Below are 22,347 nucleotides of genomic sequence, written 5' to 3'. Positions count from 1 at the left end.
CAATAATCTAGATCATTTGTTCATTGCATCCTCCGATCGATGGACCACACTCCTAGAATCTCCTCAAAGGAAGATTCTAACCATTGTGCTCCAATCCATTCATGTATTACAGTTCAAGAACATACCTGGATGGTGTTGCTTTTCCATGCTTATGACTCATGAGGGGCTACCTCTTTTATCTCCCTCAAAGGCGACCAATTTAAGAATAAGAGACATGGTCCTTCTCCACGGCATTGGACGCCTTTGAGAGAGATGAAGAGAAAACACCTCAGCATTGATTAGAAAGTAATCATCATCCTCACCTTCATCATTATAGCTATGACCCACTTAACGGGCCATATGCACCATAGTTCAAAGCCATGTCTAATAACAATGAGAAAAAAAAAAAAAAAGGCACAAATAAATTGCATTGCAAAAAAAGAAAAAGAAAAAAGGGCTTGTTTGGTTGCCAATTAAAAATGAGTTCATCTCATTTTGATAGGTTTGAGACAAAGTTATTTGTAAGTGGTAACCCAAACTTGCCCTAAATAAACACAAAAGCTCCTGTAGAACGTACCTTTTCTCGTTTAAATTGATTAAGCAGAGTCACCAAAGCCACTTAACTTGAAAATTCTAAACCGAGTTGACTCAGCTCCGCTTAGAACTATGGTCTACACATGGCTGCTGTCATTTTAATCCACGAACCAAACTACAAACCATCATTGGTTTATATAAGGATGATCTTAATGGAAACTCACTAAAGGTGATAGATTCGTCTACAATTCCAAAATTAATATTTTATCTTGTCATCGACGTGCACTTAGCAAAACCTATGGGCACTTGTAAATCCACCAGACAGAATCAAGGCAGATGATAACCTACATGATCTTCAAAAAAGAATTTTAATTGAGTATGATTGATGAATCAGATCACGGGTTGTCAGTGGGGCCCAGTATGAAAAAGTCTAATGCATTACTTAGCTTGACATTCTTTAAGAATAAAGGTGGGGCATCTATCTTGACTCCTTGTCTAATCCAAGGATCATGAGAATATGTAATCTTCGTTGATGTGATGCATGAATGCATGTGTCAATGGAAGTTGTCCATAATCCACAACAAAAGCCACTACTCAATACAAAATGCATGGCGGTAGATTTTTTAGATTGGATGTATGTGTGTCAGTGTGTTTGGGTCTGGGACATCTGATCCGTGCATTAGGTGGGTCCCACCTTATGACCTCGGCGCTACTAATCAGGGGAGCCATGTATGTGCAAAAAAATAAATAAAATAATGGACGGTTTTGAATAGTTTGATGATGGTCCGTCCACACTCAACTCAAATATGTGGCCTTCATGATTATTGGATTGGTCTGATTTTTGGGCCATGTCATATAAACGTGGAACAGTGATTAAATGAATGCACTGTCATTCCACTATATATGACAATAATGCCAAAGATGGACTAGTTACAGTTCTATTATCTGAGAGATTTTTGAGGGTGGTCTATCCATGAATAGATCCATCAGATCAATGGTCTGGATCAGGAAGAAATGGAACTTACTTGCATAAAGTACGGGCCCATGATAAGATACATATCTCAGTACATTAAAAAGAAGAAGAGTGCATTTAACCTTTTGCGTTTTCTGTTGAAAGCTTCAAGTGGGTGATCTGCAGTTGGGCTTCTTTGATCCAACTCGGACTCCAAAAGGCCCACAAGCAATTCCAGAGGTAAGAGGAAGAAGTGGGGTCCACAAGATTTTCTGGAACTAAGAAGAGGAAGTGGAGCCCGCAAGCTACTCCACACGTAAGATGAGAATTTGGGCTTGCATGCTTTTGCAGAGGTAGAGGATGAAGTGGGCCCATAGAGTGGAAAGTGGGCCCACATGCTTTTATAGAGGGAGTTGGCCCGGAAGAGTTTGAACTCGGATTTGGCGATGCCCGGGAAACACTGACTTCGGCGAGGCCGTGACCGTAGGACCCACTTTAGTGAATCTTTTGTTTATCCACGCCGTCTATCCGTTTTTCCAGATCAGTTTAGGGCATGGTAATGAAAATATTGAAGCTGATCCAAATCTCGGGTGGGCCACATAATAGGAAACGGTGGTGTTTGAATGAATGGTCACCATTAAAAAAGTTTTGGATCAAGCCGATATTTGTGTTTTCATTTCATTCAGGCCCCTGCGACCTTTTCAACAGGTTGGATGGAAAATAAACATTACGGTGGGCCGTGGGAAGTTTTAATGTTGGGCGTTCGATCACCCATGTTTCCTGTGGTGTGGTCCACTTGAGAATTATTTCTGCTTCATTATTGTGCTAAGTCCCTAGCATGAGTTTGAAAAATCGATGGACGGTCCGGATATACAATACATACATCAAGGTGGGCCTCATGGTTACGGCCTCACCGAATCCTAGGCTTTACAGAAATAAGTAGACCCTCCAGATTCTAATAGGGCTGAAAGTAGGGCGGCTTGTGCTCAACCCTAACCCAACCCAAGGTTCTTGTACCTCAACCCTAACCCAACCCAACCCAACCTTAGGTTGGGAATTATCAACCCAAGTCCAACCCAAGCGGGTTTTGTCAGGTTGGTTAGGTTGATCGGGTGAATATATGCTAATATTTTAATGCTTGCATTAGTTTATTATATTTCAATACACATCTTATTTTTTATATCTATGATTTTATTAATTATATATGTAGCTATTTATGGTGATGAACTTTATTTATTCTAAACAAACAAGCTAAAGCTAAAATATGGGACAACTACTCATTTAAAAGTCATGTTGTTTGGCACACAACCTATTTGGGAGAGAGAAAAATAGCATATCTTGTTAGTTTGAGTCATTGGAAATGATGTGGACCAATGAGACTTGACAACACTGGGATATCCTATGTCTTCGACACATACAATCCATGCTCAATTATGATTTATAAGTAACTTATATATTGATCGGGTTCGAGTTGGGTCAGGCAACCCAAGACCTCAACCAGGGCCCGACCCAAGTTTTATCGGGTTAGTGTTTTTATAGCCCAAGCCTGATATTGGACTCACTACATCCTGCCCAAACCCAACCCAATGTTAGGTCAGTCAGGGGTTGGTAGGTTCAACCGGCCGAAGTTTCAGCCCTAGATTCTAATGAGGTAATAGGATGCTGTTGGCGCCGCAACCTTTTTCTAGAACAACCTTTTTCCAGAGATACGAATAGGAGGTGGGCCCCACAAGCTTTTCTTGAGGTAATTGGAGAACAAGCATTTTTAGAGCTGGAATATGATATGTGGTCAATAAACAAGATTTTGTGGTAGCAAAAGAAAGAAGTGGATCCACAAGCATTTTTAGTGGTAAGAGGAAGCAGTGGGGCCCGCAACCAATCGTGGGGATAAAGTCGAAGAAGTGCAGCCCACAAGCCTTCACAGATGTAAATGGATTCGGATTCGGTAATGACCCGTCCATACCCGGATGGGTACAGGTCGGTGCTGGAAAAGCTCTTTGAGCCCAACCATGATGTATGTGTTTTATCGATGCGGTCTATCCATTTTCCCAACTCATTTTAATTCATGAGGACAAAAATGAGACAGATCTAAATCTCAGGTGTACCACAACACAGGAAACAGTGATGACTAAAAGCCCACCATTAAAAACTTCTTAGGGGATCCAAAAGTTTAGGAACAAGCTGATATTTGTTTTTTCCCTTTATCCAGGTTTATGGGACCTAATCAACAGATTGGATGGCAAATAAACATACAGTGAACCCCTAGGAAAATGTTTGGCATTCATTCACCACTGTTTCCTGTGGTGTGGTTCATATGAGATACATATATCCTCATATTTTGGCTCATACCGTAAAATAATCCGCTAAAATGGATGAACGGAGTGGATAAAACGGGTACGTCATGATGGGGGCCAATCTAGGTAGTGGAGGACTCCGTACTGGAGAGGTCATTACCGAGTCGGAATCGGACGTAAATCGAGAAAGTGGGGTATAAAGTTATGATTTTATTCTCTAATTAATGCTGGATTACGTTGGCCTTTTACTATTGATTACATCATAAGTCCACTTAAGGGGCCCCTTGGATAATTCCTCAGTATTTTAGCATACTCAAACATGTGACTAAATGGAATAGGCTGGACCGTCCATCTGTGGGGCCTGCGCTTCTAATCAATCCTATTATAGGCGGTTATTTTATTTTATTTTTATTTTTTTATGTGGACTATTATTCCTTTCAATTATTATTATTTTTTTTTCACCAACAAAAACGGCAAAGCCAGGTCGGTTTGAACGCAACTTCTGAAAAAAATAGAAGTTTCAGGCTAGTTTTCCAAACGGGATCGAAATGAGGATTTTAAAAGTGCATCCAAAAAAGAATTCTGAGTAGGTCTGTTAAAACAGTCTTCACAGCACACCTTCGGTTTCCATGGGGTTGGGCCTCATTTTAAGACATTGGTACAAAGCTGTGAGCCAATTAGGCAAGTTCGGGTCCGTGTTTGGAAGACCATCTATAGAAAACCGGTCAGTTAGCCCACGCCCATTTTTCAAGGCTTAAATAATCCCATCAACCCCTTCCACACCTGGCCTATGTTCTACCCACCTTCTATAACGACCAGCCTTATCTGACTTTTGAAGGACAACGGTTGTGATTGGCCGTGACTGTCGGAACCAAATAATCCTATCATGGCCCGGTTCACAGAGAGAGAGAGAGAGAGAGAGAGAGAGAGAGAGAGAGATTTTTGGGGGCTACATTAAATGAGCCAGGGGCTGACTTGCGCGAGGAAACTCGTTTATTCATATAAATTTTTATAGTGCTGTAATACCAACCCTTCACATTTTCAATCTCTTTGTTCACCTCTCTCCTTTTCTTCATCTTCAAGGTCCGTTTGGATGCGCAATCCAATTGAATTGCAATCATTGGTCCAAATCTGTAGACCCAATGTTTGCAATTCAATCCAACGGTGCATCCAAACGCAGTCTAAACAATACTAGAAATGAAAAAAGAAAAAAGAAAAAAGAAAAAAGATTATCCTAGAGCCACCGCCATCGGACTTCTTACAACGTGAACACCATCACTCCATGCATACCACCCAAAAACATACTCACCCCTTCTCAGTTTCTTCCTTCCGTTGCTTTCATCTGCTTCGAACGTGATGGAGAAGCTCTTCCTTTCGCTAACGCCGTTAAATGAAAGAATCTTTGGAGTAATCTCAACCGAAATTCCTGACGGTGGGTGTACCGTTAGGGAATATGTGCTCTTTTGGTTGGTTACGCTTGTAACGGTCCGCTTCACTATTAAAGTACCTTTGAGCTTTGGAATGGCCACAGATGGATGGTTGAGATCGGTTGGAGAAATGGGGTAGCCTGGACACTTGAAAGAACGGTCCACGTTGATTCCAAGGCTGCAGAGGTAGAGGAGGTAGTCCGTGTATGAGGCATCATAGACCAGACCGGGATCTGATGCGTGAGTCGGCCTTATATGGCCAGAGCCGTAGTTGAAGGGGCCGGCGACATTACCGAAAGCATCTGTCAGGAGCTTGCCCTCGTTGTTTGCCACAGTTGCTGCAAGAAAATAAAAGCTTAGAATGAGAAAATTTCACCACAGATTAGAAGATCTTCACCAAGATCAGATTGTTCCAAATAGATGAACGGTTAAGATAATTAACCAAGATCAGATTGTGGCCTAATTTTTGAGATTGTGCATTTACACGGGGATTGCCTGCTTATCAGATAGGCTACACATGTTGTTATTGATTGATGTCTTAAATCTGTAAGGCCTGCTCGATGCCATAAAATCTAGAAAATTCATATTTAGTCGCTGGAACATTTTGTCTTTTGTTCGATGCCATTGAAGTCCCATCTAAGCTGCCATCTAATGATCACGCAGATAGAGAATAGGCAGAATTGAAAGAGGTTGGAAGAGATACCTGTAGTCATGAGAGCAGATCTTATGGCAGCGGCAGTCCAATAAGGGTATATTGCTTTCAGAAGAGCAGCTGCAGCAGCTACATGGGGGCATGACATGGATGTACCAGATATGATGTTGTACTTCACCCGCCGGGGATCGCCCTCCAACTTTGTTGGAGGCGATGACTCGCTCCATGCAGCCAATATGTTTAGCCCTGGTGCGGTGATGTCCGGCTGCATACCAAACAAAAAACCCAATTGTAAAATTGACGAAACGTTACAAACTGCAGTTAAGGGCAGAAGATTTTGGCCATTGATATGTGTAGCTGAATTTCGATCATTGAGGAAAAAAAAAAAAAAAATTTCAATGGCTCACATTCAACACCACATGGTCATTCTTTCAGTGTGATCATTGGACCATAGGCCATTCAAGATTGACCAAGAAATTGGATGGTTCTAACCAATAGACCATTTTGGTACATGGGTGCCAAAATTACGACGCACCGTCGCAATCCTGTAGTAAAACAAGGGTGACTGAGATACATATATTGATACTTTGCTATGGGTGAATCATAATTCAAAGAGAATTGGCTGTGGGTGAATCTAATGGCATAATTCTTCTTGATCACATGGTGAAAACATCCACCCATGAAACATACCTTAAGAATATTGGGGTCGAGTGCATTGGGACCTGTAGAGGAGAAGGCCGCCATGAATGGTGCCGGCTGAACATTTAACACTGTCGTTGCTGGAAGAATGTTCGCAGTTGGTCTGTTGGTGGAATTGATGTACTTGACAATTGCGGTCGCATCGTCAGATATCACCGCGGTTCCTGGAAGGACATGGGCATCGACAGATATCTCATCTCCATTCATCAGACTGTTTCCGAGTATTAAGGCGGCGCCACCGGCTCTTTTGACCTCCATGCCCTTGCCTACTCTGGTACCATTTCCTCTCAAGCACAAGATAATCTTGCTCCTCACCTTGTTGGGGTCCAGAGAACCGGGTAGACATTGTCTGTAGAAATTAGAAACGACGGTATACGTAAGAAGGTATAATTTTTGTGAGGGAAAAGTAATTTTTGTTGTTTGTGTTTTAATCTTTTACCCAGCGTTAGAATTTTTGGGTGTGCCAGGGACAACTGCGTCCGCAGCAAAAACCAGAGGGTAATGTTTGTTGTGCAGCTCGTAAGGGGTAACTGATTGTCCCTGTAATGAAAACAACCAAACGACAGCCTAATTAGATGAGGGTTGGGAACATCTCTCTCTCTTGGGGGGGACGCGGGAAAGAAACCCAAGTTATAATCAAATAATAAGAGATCAATCTAACCAAGCATCAATGAAACACAAGGTTTTATGTGAAAAAACTCTCAAGAAAGAAAAAAAAAATCATGATACAAAGAGACAATGAAATTGACTGTGAAATCAATGTACAATAGATAGAATGCGTTTACCAATAAAGAATACACCTCAAACACCACAAAACCTTAACTTTTTATTTTTTTCATTTGCTCCCCAAAAATCCTAAACACGATTTCCCCCTACTATTACAAATCCTTTTAAGGAATTAAAACCGAAATAGGAAACAAATCCTTTAATTCCACAAAACAGTGCAAATCTGTCAATGGGAGTTTAGATCATATTGAAGCCACTTTGGATCATATCAATTTAGACCTAGAAATTGTCCAGTGAGCAAATGTATAAAAATAAATAAATAAATAAATAAATAAAAATTGAATTTTCTCAATAGGATCGGGTTGTTTACCAATCCCATCAATATACCCGGCTACAGTCACACTTACGACATTAGACGACACTCTCACCAATGAAAAAAATTGATTGGCGGGAATCTAGAAGCATTTCGAATTTCAGATTTTCAGAAGTCCGGCTTGAGATTGCGTGTTAAGATTCAAACCAAGCATTAATGAATGGTGGGAGATATCATTAGCTGTGGCATTTGTGCAGTGTATGAGATCTGGTCCATTCATCTGGTGGCCCTGCCATACACTTTTGGTCATTGAGATGTCGTGACCCCAAAAACAGTACCAGCAGGATTATCCTAACCACCCAATCAGTCGACTGAATGTGGATTCGTGATCTAGATAATTTAACATGTGTTTTTCTGCAAGTGGGCCCCACAAGAAGACAGGCCCTGGAACTTGTACGTATATGGCAACTGCCAAGTGCTTTGGAACCCCTGCATATTCAAAGAAGAACGAATTACCTTAATTTCTATCCCATTCCCGAGCACAACAGGCGAAGGAAACAGACGATCAACACTGCTGGCACCGACGGTGATGATCCATGGTGCCAGGTTGGATACTGTTGCTGGGGTGGGACCCGAATTTCCAGCACTGCATGCCACGACCACGTTCCTCTTAACGGCATGCAGAGCTCCGATGGCAATTCCATCTTCCGTATACTTTGGTGGCGTCCCTGAAGTCCCGATAGAGATGCTAAGAACATCGACACCATCTCCAAGGGCGTCATCAATGGCTGCGAGCATATCTGCTTCCAAGCACGTGTTCCCAACGGCTAGGCTTACTCCTGGGATGGGCCAGCACACCTTGTACATGGCCAGCCGTACTAGTGGAGCCCCGCCTGAGGCGGTCCCACGTGCGAAGCCACCAAGAGAGGAGACACCACGAACCCTTCGTCCCCCGACTGTCGAGGATGTGTGTGTACCATGGCCATCATGATCACGCGGTGACCGGTACTCTGCCGTGGTGTCAAGACGGCCGTGGTAGTATTCGTAGGCCTTGAGATAGTATCGAGCTCCGATCACTTTCCTGCAACAATTTGAAAATTAGATTTCATGAAAGAAATAGAAATTGGGTTTTCGTTACTTCTAGGGCCCATCAATGATGGGCCCACTTCGATGCACTTTGGGATAATCTAGACCGTCAAATGGTGGGCTCTACCTTTTTTTGGTCAAACTTGGTCCTATGATTCAGAATCCAGATCCTCTGCTGTGATGATGTGGCACAATGACATGGCAGAGAATCCGGACTCCAAGCTTTATGTCCCTTCCAAGTAGATGCGCGGCAAGGAAAAAAGGAAAAGGATGGGCGACTCTATGTGGTTTGTTCTATGTGGGCCCCACCATAATTAATGTGTTTCATCCGTTCCGTTGATACATTTTTACAGATCATTTTAGTGGTTCATTCCAAAAACGAGATGGATATAAATCTCAGGTGGACCACAACACAGGAAAACAATATTGATTGGATATCCACCGTTAAAATCCTCCTAAGCCCCACTGTACTATTTATTTGACATCCAAATCTTTTGATTAGGTCATACAGACCCAGATGAAGGGAAAAAACGAAGATAAGCTTGATCCAAAACTTTTATTGCCCCCAAAAAGATTTTAATGGTTGACGTTCATTCAACACTATTTCCTGGAATGTGGTCCTATTGAGATTGATATTGAGATTGAGATGTAATTCATTTTTGGTCTCATACCATAAAACGATCTAGAAAAATAGATGGACAGCATGGATGAAACACATACATCATGGTGGAGCCTACAGAGCACTGATCACCCGCCATTGGCTGGTGGCCGGGGAGTAGCCAATCCGTTTCCAGGAAAAATTTAAAAAAAACTTAGAACCATCCATCAATGTACTTTTTGGCCTGTGGCGCACTCAAACTAAGATCATACTAGCGCAATCAAATCACAAGATCCTACTAGTGCAATCACATCACACGGAGGGTGCTGGTTGGAAGGTTATGCATGTAATCATTTCCATACAACTAATTGGTTATGATACGTCTCTTAGGAGGGATATTGGGGCTTGCTTTCGAATAACCACTTGCTCCAAGAGTTGGACTGTTTAGTGGACGGTGTATCAATATAAAGGAACTTTAACACAAGATTTTCCTGCCTGTAGGAGAATATATTAAAGATGCCCATATCGGAATTCAATCACTTAACCTTTCACCTTAATATGATATTCAACTATTACTTGCTCTAAAAGCTGGAGGACTTGTGATGTAGAGTGGGTTGCGGACATCTTCACGGCTAAGATGGATCAGAAGAGGCACGATCGCAAGCGGAAGTGATCCAGACTGTAAGGACTTTAAATCGGGCGAATCTCTATGCCAGGTTGCGTACGCCGAATTTGTAAAATACCATCATATCGATGGTTGAATTCCTGTTTTTTTTTTCGTTTTTACTATTTATAGTAAGTTTTAGTTTGAGTATAACTCTTCATCCGTTGGGCTTTAGGAGTTGCACCCAACATGAAAAGTGCTTAGAATAATTAGGAGAACGTCGTGATTCAATTAAATAGGACACTTACTGGTTTTGGCTGAAAACCTTGCGCACTAGTAAACATCACGACCGTCTATAAATAAGTTGAGAATTGTAACGTCCTAGATTTTTTTGCTATTTTGAATTTTTAAAACTCCTTGAAACCCTTCGATATGACTAGCTTACGTTGTCGCTTATTGGCCCTTGACGCTCGAAGTGAGCCTATACATGGGTTGTACCAGTAAAGAACCACACAAATCCGATCAACTAACCGTATGAAGCCAACGAATCTATCCGATCACTTAAACATTGAGTTTAGCCTTGAAATTTTTTCACGCAGGGTCCAAACCTAGCCGACCTATCACTGACTAATCGAGACAACCATAACTAAATAAAGATCTACCCAAAGTCGAGACAAGTATGATTTAGATCTTAATTGACAAACCAAATCAATCCAATTACTCCTTTAGCCTAAAAACTAATGGTTTGGGGTTATTAAGATCGAATCGCCATTTTCGCTAACTATAAATTTGCCACACTATAAACTTAATTAATTCATACCCCAATCACTGCGCACAAGAAACCTCACTATCCAATTCATTTAAAAAAATGCCTCAATTACCTGAATAAACTATAGACCGCTCATTAGTAGGCCATTAGTTCCAAAACCATAGAATAATGTCCATCTTACTAGGCTTGACGTCCATCGCGAGTGGAGAATCAAGATAGTACCCATAACTGCGCAACTTGGTCCAGAAGTCGAGTGCTTGAAATGTGCAAATATCCTAAACTGAAGTTTGAAACTTAAGTGAATTAGACTTTTTACTCTTTCATAAAGTTGTAGCTTTCCGATCGTTAGATTATCGACTTTCCACTCATATTCGTATAGTCACAGCATTGATCGATCACTGACGAGCGTCCATCCTAAGTGAGGTCCCCATGGTTGATCGAAGTGTCCAATTGCCATCCAATTCTAACAAACCATAGATCCTATAGTGGGGCACCTTTCCCTTGACATGGATGAGCCAGTGGGCTCCCTGAAAAAACCCTATAAGTGAAAAACAACCTCCCTTTGGGTTAATATAATGGATAAAGGGTCATTAGGGCCATTTGCACCAAGTCTGGCACTGTATAAGAGCCTTGTTTGGGCACCCCCTCCTCCCATACGAATTTCAATAAGAAAATAAGGAAGAAAGGGAGAAGAGAAAGAGGAGAGAGAGAGAGAGAGCTTAGAAGTGTGAGGGTTTGTGCACATTCACTTTCTCATCCCTCTCTATACTCTCAGATCTTTTATGGAGTTCTCTCGGTAGCGATTGGAGGTAAGAAATAGAATATACTCTCTAATATAGTCTTTTGGGTTAGGTTTTCTAGTCCTTACAATGGTTTTTGTGATTGTTTAAATTTTGGTGGATTTTCTCTATAACCCTAATTCTAGGAGCGCTTTGAGTCGAACGAATCATTGCAAAGGTGTGGACCATTATTTCTAGGTTGCTTTTTATCGACCCTTGAGGGTCTTAGTTATTGATGTCTTGTGGTGAATGGTTTGTAAATAGCTAGCATGTCTATGTTTCGAGTTTGATTGTAATATGTGTCATTGGTTGTTTATGGATGCTTACAAGTTTGATAAAATACTCAGGTGATTAAATGCGTTATTCTAATGATGCTCACATGTTTGGTTGAATGCTTGATTGAATGTATTAATTTGTTGATGTTTGCATATTTGATTAAATGCTCTAGTGAATGTATTATTTCATAGAGGCTCACATGTTTGATAAAATGCCTAAGTGATTAGATGAGCGTTCTATATATGCTCTCATGTAATTCTAGAAATATGAATGAAATGACCTTTTAAAAAAATGCCTATGTGGTTGTGTCGTTGAATTTATGTTGACAGCATGACGAATTGTTAAGTTTATAGTGATGCTTATGTTGCTTACAATGTTGGGTCAGTCGGTAAATCACCCAAACCAAGGTGTGGCCCTAGTTATTCCAGCCACCCTAGGCTTGTTTGATTGAACCGGGAGAACATGGACAACTGACAGTAGCTGAACTAAATGGGATGCTTGCACCCAATGCCGGTTGCATCGGGGTTCTCCAAGGTCAATCAAATTAGTCCACTAGCCGATTGATCATGTATGTTCATAATATATGACATGACTAAATTGAATTTAGGATACCACATTCCCAATGGATAGTCCATTCATAACAGTTAGTGCGATACGATCCCCATAAGACTCATGACCCGAGCATGGTGGTATGGGACATCGTGTTTAAGTTGTCAGCATACGTTGGGGTGACAAGCCTCCCTGTAATAACTAGTGAGCACTAATGGAGGTGATAGGTCATTGTTCGAATGGCCTCCGTCAAATTACTCGGTTGATAGTTCCATGTCAGAGTACCATTCGAACGACTCGGGCCTGAATGAAATTGGGTGACGAGACCTTTCCTTGTGGTAATTTGGTTTTATGTGATAAGCTTGCACATCTGTAACGCCTCAGCCATTGTTCATCCGGGCTGTGGTCCGAGCATGGGTTGGGGTGAGCTATTTGATCCGGACCCCCTTTGAAAATAGTACTCCAGTCGGTTGGGACAGCGTGCTTTGAGCTATTACAACCTCAGAACTAAGTAACCATACTCGGTTTGGGTGACGACTCATACCGGATTGATCCTCATACATTTAGGTATCATACCGTACCTTTGGAATTGTTGATTTGTGAGATAAATGGGTGATACCTAAATTTGGATCAATGGACATTAATAAGGAGTCGCTATGTGCGGTAACGAGCCACATGATCTGGATTAGAACTCGTGATATAACGTTGATATCCTAGATTTACCGATATGCTGGATGAATGGAACTTAATAATTACTCAGCTAACATATGCATCAATCGCATTATATTAGATAGGATGTGGCGACCTAGTATTGGTGTCGTGTGATGAGGGAGTGTTGGCATTTACGAAATAGGCGTTGAAGTCGCATGTGATGGAGTGTTGTTTGGAAAGGACATACATCATGTCATATCTTCATATTCACATTTAACAAGAGTATTTGGAAATTGTTTGATTTCTTGTTTATCATTAACTACGCTGATTGTGTTGATAGCATGTGTAACTTAGAATTAATGGAATCACTGAGTTAGCTACTCACTCCCACCTAAGACAGTGTTTTAACATACTAACCAGACATATCATTGATGCAGGTACTAGTGAGACCTCAGACAGGTAAGCTTATATCGGGTTGTACCAACGCCGTTATGTTTTGGAGAATTAGGTGTAAACTGAAAGCTATACAGTTTAATCATCTTGGGTATGTATATTGTGGCTTATGTAACTCCCATTTTAGGTAATCACCACTATTGAGATTGTATTTTTGCTCTTAGCCCTATATTTATTGACTATTGTTATCTTTACCTTGTTTTGGTTCCGATAATTTGAAATGCCCTACTCTAATTATCTGTGTGTGAAATGAATTCGAATTTGAATGAGGATACACATGCGTTTTCATTTGGTTAATACATAAGAGCTTGGGATCAGAGTCTATATACTCGAGTGTTGATTTTTGGAGCGTTACATGAATTCTAAGAGTTTTAGTTGTAGTTTGATTCCGAGACTTCTCTCATGGCTTAATATCCCTATTTAAAGGGTTGTGAACTCGTTATTTCATTCATCAATCAAATTATGAATTTTTATAAAATTTATTTTCTATTTTCCTTGCTTTTTCATCGTGGATTTGAGAAGTCTATGTGAGGAGTCCAGAGAAGCTCCGTGGATTCAGAGTAGTTATCCCCTTGAGGAAGACGATGATCGACCTCATCACGTTCATCCCTACGTCAACTTGGCCTGAGTTGGATTAGATCTACTTCGAGTTTTACGTCAAAAAACTAATTGAGTTGGATGGGCTTGTATTTGCCCAAATGCGTACAAGGGGGTTCGCCTAACTTGAGTTATTTAGCATTGGTGGGCTGAGTTTTCACTGGGCTAGGCACATGCTTGCATTCTTAGCACATGGGATTGGCTTTAATATGCCCTGGCCTAACCCAGTTCCACAGAGGAAATTACTAAGTAAAACTTCCTATGGCTGTTTGAGTACTGTGTTTGTCTTTTCTAACATTGGTACAGAGTGTTATTAAAGATGAAGACCACACAAATCACGTTTGAATGCTATTTGGTAGGGTACGTGGGCCCGTTGTCTAATCAAATCTCACTTAATCGTGCCTATCTAAATATGGGAATAGACAGAGATACCCAACTAATTTAGAATGATTCGCAGACACTTTCATAGCCAAGATGGACAACAAAAGGCCCGATTGGGGGTGGAAGTAATCAATATTTTAAGAACCTTAAAACAGTGGTATCTCACAAACTGAAATGAGGTTTTTTGATGTATCATATGTGATTTTAGGGTAGAAGAAGATACTTTAGCAAACCAACCTCACTATGCCGAGTTGCTCACACTGGATTTTTGATATTCCATCAGATCGACAATTAAAAGTCCACTTTATACTATAAATAATAAGTTTTAATTCAATTATAATTCTTGATCCTTTGAGTTTTATGAGTCATGCCTAACATAAAAAGGGCTTAGAAAAATTAGGAGAATAATGCAGTTAGGCCAAATTAGACACTATTTTTAGCCAAAAACCATGAACTTGAGTATGAATCATGACCGTCTATAAATAGTAAGTTTACTATTTATAGTAAGCCACATTTTAGAGGAGTTTAAGCCCAAAAATCTATCCTAGATTTGAGTTTACTATTTAAAGTATTACAATTTCTTTTCTTTCTTTTTTTTAATCATCGATCAATTTATTTCGAATTATTCGAAATTATTTCTATTTTCATCCCTCATGGATTCGAGGAATTTCTTTGAGTTTAGTGAAGCTCTGTGGATTCGTAGTAGTTATCCCTGAGGAAGATGGTGATCGACCTTATCATGTCCTTCTGTGCGTCAATTAGTATCAGAGTGAGGACTCCCTTTGGACTGATGATAACTAACGGTGAAATGGACCAAAATCCCGTGGACGGTAATTTATGGATTCATTATTTATTAGGAAGAATGAAAGTTTTCTATTAGAGAGTCAGTTGACCATGCAAGGGCTTCAGGCAACCCTTGACCATGTTCGGGATGCGCAAATTGTGTCCTGAGCCCAAGGCCATACTCGGCTGTTCGTGTTTGCTGTACGGCACAACCCTGGTTTTTGTAGAGCACTTTCGAAGGTGAATCGTAAGGCTACCCCAAATGAGTCGAGGTCCAGCGACAAGAATATCGGTAACGGTATTGCCCAATGACTGGTCCATATAGACGATCGACTAGATTGCATTGAAAGAGACTATCGAGGTAAGACCGAACTTCCCAGTTTTAATGATTTATTGTGTATAAAAGATTTCTTGATTGGTTAACCGAAGTGGAACTATATTTTAATTACATGAACGTGCCGGAACATAAAAATGTGAAATTAGTAGCATTTAAAATAAAATTTAGTGCTTCTGCATGGTGCGAGTAATTACAACTCTCACGTGCCCGACAAAACAAGGTGCCCATCCAATCATGGCCATGAATGATACACCTTCTTCGATTCCTAGTGATTACGAGCAATTATTATTCCAAGATACCAAAATTGCTGATAGGAGAATCAAACCATTACAAATTACGTCGAAGAATTTCAGTGGTTGAAAATGCGGAATGACTTGTTGGAGACCAAATTGTAGAAGGTAGCATGGTTAATAGGCGGTTCATAGTTGGAACCGTGGATGAAGCGGTTCATTGGGAGGTACAGTGGAAATGCAGCTTGCAAGAGTCCTTACTCGGCCTTATCCTTTGACTCGGCCCCCCATGACAAGTCCCATGAAGGATTCAACATTGGCTAAAGTAAAGGAACCAATAGGAGAACGTCATCAGCCTCCTACAATCGCAAACCGTGGAGCAGTCCATCTAGGCCTCAACGTGTGGCACCCACAATAACGGGTCTAATTAGGATTCCAAATCTTTATAATTGGCCAAGGCCAAACAATTGTTATCGTTGTGTCCAACCAAACTAATTATAAAACACTTGCCCTCAATGCTCCCCATAATTCACATGACCATTAATGAATGGGCATTGAAGGTAATGTTGCGGAAGAAGGCAATGAATTTGATGAAGATGAACACGCCGCTGAGGATAGAGCTGGTGACGAAGAATATTTGGTCGAGTATTATGACGAATCCTTGGTCATGAGGTGAAAATTGTGCTATTGCTAAGCAAATTCAAAAAAATCTAACCCAAAGATTTATCCGATGGATTGCCCCTCAAGCGGGACATCCAACATGACATATACCTGATGCCTGAGGCTAGCTTGCCCAACCGCCCTCACTATCGGATAAGTTTAAAAAAGTTTATGATACTTCAGGGGCAGGTGGAGAAATTGATTCGTAAAGGTCTTCTTAGAGAGAATATGAGCTCATGTGTCGTGTCAACATTGTTAACGCTTAAGAAAAATGTAAGTTGGCGCATATGTGTCGACAATCGGACAATTAACAAGATTACCATTAAATATCGGTTTTTAATGCCGCGGTTGGATGATAGATTCGATATATTAGAAGATGCCAAGGTGTTCTCTAAACTTGAATATCATAAGATTCGTATCTCGCCATTAGTGAAAAATAATACTCAAGACTAATAAAATGGTTATATGAGCGACAAGTCATACCCTTCTGTACATCAAGCACACCAGGAACTTCCTTTTATGCATCACCAACCAACTTCATTTACTTGGGAGTATAGCATTTAAAATATACCATCATAACATCTAAGCGGGTACAAGAATGGGAGCATCTTAGCATGTGGGCCCCAGTTGATGGCCACACACATTGGGATGCTGAGTCATGCGACAGGCAAACGAACACATAATTGCTTGCTTGAAAGAGACGGATGATTCAGACTCAAAATATATTTAGCTACATCTACTTTTGTGTAGAAGGCTAATTTTAGGGCCAGGAGTTGTGATGGTACGATCTGCCCCCACAAACCATTTAGATGAGACATATGTGGCATGTGAGCATTCGAAGGACAAAAGAACGCCGTCTATTCATCTCGAGGGACTTAGAATCGGATGGCAACTATTCATGATTGATCTTAGTTTTACTTTTTTTTTTAAAGGTGGGCTTCTACCACAGAGAATTTCTTTCAATCATGAGAATTTACAGCCACTCGGGTCGGTCCCAACGGAAAGAATGTACCACACCTATCATATAGACAACAGCTAGGCTAGGGAAAGAGCCCGAAGAAAAAAAAGAAAAAAGAAGGTGACGAGATCAAGGGTTTCTGAAAGCTCCTAAATCAACATTATCTAAACTAGAGCACCTCTGACATTCCTCGGCAGATCTGCACGATATCTGAATATTTGGTCTGGGTGACCCTCGCTAGCCATCCTAGCCAATGCGCCGGGGCCGAATACCCCTCCCGGAAAATATGGTTGAAGATAAGGTTCGTGGTGCGTGGGCGATCTTAGTTTTACTTTTCCTTGTCATTTTCCTTGGATTCACCATATCCAAACAGACTCTTAAAAGTAAACCGGCTGTCAAAAAATGTCACACCTGACATCCAAAGGACCCTTTTAATGGAATCCAAAGCCTGAACAGAACAGACGGTTTACAAAAGCTAGCGGGCCCTCGGCATTCTAACTCCAAGAGTTCACAAGCGCTATCTTTTGCGTGTATCTACGTGTTGTCTTTTACCCTTTTGTTAGAAGCGGCGAAAAGGACCATAGCCGGCAATACAGCTCACCTTCCTCTTGATTGTGTCGAACTCGACAAACAACTCAGTCGAAATCAGTTCTCAATGCTCCAGCCATCTTTAAGGCCTCGGGTTTGGAACGTGACCCGCTGCGGGCTGGCTGCTTTGCTTTCACAAAATATCTCTAGTCTGGCGTGGCGTGTGATTGACCGTCAGATGCCAGCACAGAGCTGCTCTAGACGTTTCCCTCAGTCCAAAACATTAGGTGGGCCCTCATCGAAGATGTGTGGTGACCAAAAAATAATACCGGACTGATGATCCTAGCACATTGATTTGTGAGTCAAATGGATGATTAAAATAACATTGGTCAACGGTATAGATTCAACAAACAAATGGGACCGTTCATTTGAGTTTATGATCTCACCCAATTAATCTGATATGGGGCATCTCACCCATCTCTCAGTGGGCTCACTCAAATGTGATAAATAGAGAATTGTTAGCATTCCATTGCCCATGCCTGTTTTCAGATGAGATTGAGAGGAGCTTCACATAAAGTTGAGAAATTACTAAGCCCGCACTCATAACCTTTCGGTAATACCTTTGTTTTCCTATAATGTTAGGCTTGTATAGAGTTAGGTTAGGAGTAACTAGATTGGGTTGACTTGAACTATTACACTTTAGACTAGACCCATACGTTGTAGACATGATGGCTGCTAAAGTTATGTGGGCCATGCTCCTAAACTTTAGTAACTCTAAGAAATTTTTAATGGTGACATTCAACCTTAATATCTCTTTTCATGTGGCCCACTTGAGTTATGAATCTTCCTCATTTTTTTTTTATCTCCATAGTATTGTAAGCTTGTAAAAGTGATAGACGAAGTGGATTTCTCATGGATATTTTGATATGCTCCACATAGTGGTCACAGGCAACTCATACCCTGAATTATTGGGTTGGCCCACCTGATAGGCCGCTGGGATATCCTACCCACTTTGATAGGTTGGCATACGTGGGTGCATGTAGAGGTTCCCGCGGGGTCTATCAAACCTAGAGATAGATAAGCATATGAGAAAGGATTGGTAAAGGTCTTTCTCAACCATCGGACGGTGATGGTATGTGGGGGCAAGAACATCCCATCACATCCCATCACGTTTTGAATGTTGACGATAGGTTCGTATGCTGGTCCACATCCACCAGCCACCTTGAATCAGATGGTGATGGAATGGCCATATTATTCGTGTCTTCATGTGAAACTAACACAATAATTTCCTTTCTATTTATGAAAGAGGAGAAAATTGTCTTTTAACTTCGAAAGGTAGAATATTTTTTTTATAAAGAAAGGAGAGAGACATTTGGCTAATTTGGGAGAAAATCTTTCGTTCTCGAGAAAGAGAACTTATCACTTGCCTGCAATGTACCACAGCATCTTTCTCGCCCACATGACTCTTATGTAGGATCTATACCATGGAAACGGTGGGTCCACCATGAAGATCACGTGACATAAAAATCAGGAAAATCCAATTATAGATGGGCCACACCATTGAAATTATGGACAACGGACGGTTGACAACATATATCTGTGGTCTAGATAGTAAGTCGATCAGTCTAATTTTTGTGAATGATGATATTAATGGTGGGCCCAATCTTTTTAATGGTACTGATTCACTAAAAGGAGTGGCATGTTGGCAGGAAAGATACCATAAATATTACAGGCTGTGGACCGTGACTCATATGGTGATCCGTTCTGTTGGAGAAAACCTCAAGTCATTATCACGTACCCTTTCATTAAGGTAAATATACACACATGTGATGCGGACTGCGTCGTGACACTGCCAACTAGGACCTCTAGGAATCCGTGGGGCCCACCTTGATGTATGGTTTTCAGCCATGTGGTCCATCCGTTTTACCAGCTATTTTAATGCATGAGCCCGACATTGAGATTGAATCATATCAAAATCTCAAGTGGACCACACCACACGAAGTATACTATTGAAACCTTCCTGGGCGCATGGAAGTTTCAGATCACACTGGCCCTAGGAAGGTTTCAGCGGTGGATGTTATTATCTAGATGTTTCATGTGAGGATCAACTCGCTGAAGCTAACATCCCGCCTTTCCTAATGTGCCAAAGGAAAAGAAAAAGTGAATATTACTAGGAAAGAAGGATTCAATCCGGCCATAGCCTTCCTCACGGCTACCCTGTGATAAACCAAAGTGCTAAGGCAAAGCTACCCGAAAGCCTTAAAATGAGCTGGCAAAACTAACGAACGGCTTGATAAAGGGCATACATTAAGGTGCGCCCTAGAGAGTCCTGCAACCACAGCTAACCAAGAAATCCGCGTGGTGACCATGTCAACATCATCACGTAGGACCTACCTTGGATGGTTAATGTGGTCAAATTATATATATAAAAGGTTCTATACGGTCGAGCTGTGTGGGCCCCACCATGATGTGTGTCGAACATCAACAACGTGCATTTTATTGGTCCCCTTTAAATTATGGGATATCTCAAAAATCAGCAGTATACGGAACTCCGGTGGGCCATACCATCTAAAATCATGTGAAGACATGTCTAAAACAAATAAAAGCACTTGGTGGGGCCCACATGAAATTTGAATGCGTCTGAAACTTGGTCTGACCCCTCATCCAATTGGGATACACATAATGGATGGGCTGGATTTGTGAACCTCATCTCGGTGGGCCCAAAAATTGATTATGAATGTTTTAATGGAGGGTAACCTCTCTCAACTATTGTATGTGGTGTGGCCCACACAAGTCACGGATTGACTTAATTTTTAAGTCTTGGGCCCACCATGGAATGATGCATCTGACTGATGGGGTAGATGTTCAACACGCATCATGGTTGGGCCCACACAGCTCGACCTCATGGGGAGTTCCCATGAGCTCGACAGTATACAACCTTTTCCCATATATATATATATATATATATATATATATATATATATATATATATCCATTTTCTTTTCCAGAAAGTCCTCCGGTAGAATTGTTTGGATTGTTGTTTTAGTGTGAGTTTTGGGTTATGCGCCATCCAAAGTAGAGCCTACCCGATTATAGGTTCAGATCTTATACTAGTGTAACCCTTACTCATCTTTTGTTTTCTAATTGAACTTTTGAAAACAAGATAATTATCTCAGCCTCGTTGGAAATACGTACCTATTGCAGTGCGAGGAATTGAAAAACTCTCCCTCTTGGCAGATTCCTTTCCATGATTTGGGGATGGGCCCCATCCCTTTGTCGCTGAAGCTCCTTGACTCGGGCCATATACCTGAGCATGGCGTGTTTCTCAATCATCTTCTAAAATATTCCAAAGAAAAGGAAAGATGAAAGAAGAAAAACAGCTAAAAAAGTAGCCTTCGAGTATAGCCTAAATAGGAAACGATATATCATACCAGAATCCAACAGCCCAACGATGATATCTTGGCCGCCTCTCGCTCTACCTTCTATACCTTTTCCCTTCCTTTCTAACAACCCTTCTTCAAATTCTAAAAACTCCCATGATCTAGTTGTTTGAAGACTGTTTGCTTGGCTTGGAAAAGCCGAAATAACCTCCTCCTTCTCTATTCATATTTCCAAAAAAAAAAAAAAACACACATTATTCTTTATAATTTTCAATTTAAAGACAGACCCAATTCATAAAAACGAGCGAAAATCAAAACCCAAGTGGGAATTTATAAACCTGATAGCTTGCCAGCTTCTTCTTCCGAAAGCAAAGCAGCGAAGCCATTGATGCTGTTCTTGTAACTATAGAGAAGAGATGCTCGAGCTTCTTCATCACTGAGAGAAATAAAAGAAGAAGAAGAAGAAGAAGCTTCTTCAGGCACTAATCTCCCTCTCATTAGAAGAGAAAATAATCAGCTAAGCAGTATTATCACCTGTTCTTTACGGAGAGTAGAACCGAATGGTGCCCGTCTTCGATATCTTCTGCCGCTTTCTCTTCAGTGTGCTCTCCAAAGTATACTATGTAAACCTGTCGGAACACATGAAAGAAAATCAATTTCTGTTGAATTTGTGAAGAATTACATTGGATTTCATGGCTAGAATTGAAAAAGAGGTAGCACCTGACGGTTATCTAAGGTAGAAGAAGAGAGTGTGAGGAGAGAGAGAAAGAGGGAGAAGTAGAAACAGAAAAGAAGGGACGGATTTGTCATTTTCTCGTTAGAAGGTGAGGACTCCTGAGTTGTGGAATCTGAGGTGCCATGGTCTTTTATAAGGATACCAAAAGATGCCAATGCATACGTGGCGGTATGTGATTGGGCAATGCTTCGGTCTAGCACTCTTCGCAAGGAAACTGATTGACTACACTGACACCAGCCCCGTGGCCGTGGTCGGTGGTCTGTGGGACCCACTATGATCTATGTATCTCATCAATTACGTTCATCCATTTTTAAAGATAATTTTAGGTATTTATTCAAAAAATGAGAGGTATATAGATATCAGGGGGACCACACCACATGAAAACAATAGTGATTGGATATCCATCATTAAAATCC

The 22,347-nt window shown here is 41.0% G+C and overlaps 1 protein-coding gene across 1 annotated transcript; it reads right to left on the bottom strand.

Annotated features, from left to right (window-relative positions):
• Window positions 1-4,734: 4,734 nt before the first annotated feature.
• Window positions 4,735-22,023, bottom strand: LOC131245502 (subtilisin-like protease SBT5.6). Its single transcript, XM_058245018.1, has 10 exons — window positions 21,916-22,023; window positions 21,730-21,824; window positions 21,534-21,631; window positions 21,247-21,414; window positions 21,011-21,122; window positions 8,093-8,657; window positions 6,977-7,077; window positions 6,529-6,886; window positions 5,890-6,103; window positions 4,735-5,524 (listed from the first exon to the last, which is right to left on the bottom strand). Exons 1-10 carry the CDS (start codon window positions 22,003-22,005, stop codon window positions 4,989-4,991), a joined length of 2,337 nt encoding a protein of 778 aa, XP_058101001.1. The 5' UTR covers window positions 22,006-22,023; the 3' UTR covers window positions 4,735-4,988.
• Between the last annotated feature and the right edge of the window lie 324 nt (window positions 22,024-22,347).

The sequence above is a fragment of the Magnolia sinica genome, chromosome 5 (genome assembly GCF_029962835.1).
Source record: "Magnolia sinica isolate HGM2019 chromosome 5, MsV1, whole genome shotgun sequence".
Taxonomy (NCBI): Eukaryota; Viridiplantae; Streptophyta; class Magnoliopsida; order Magnoliales; family Magnoliaceae; genus Magnolia; species Magnolia sinica.
The sequence above is the reverse complement of the archived record's forward strand: the minus strand, read 5'-3'. Positions and strand labels throughout refer to the sequence as shown.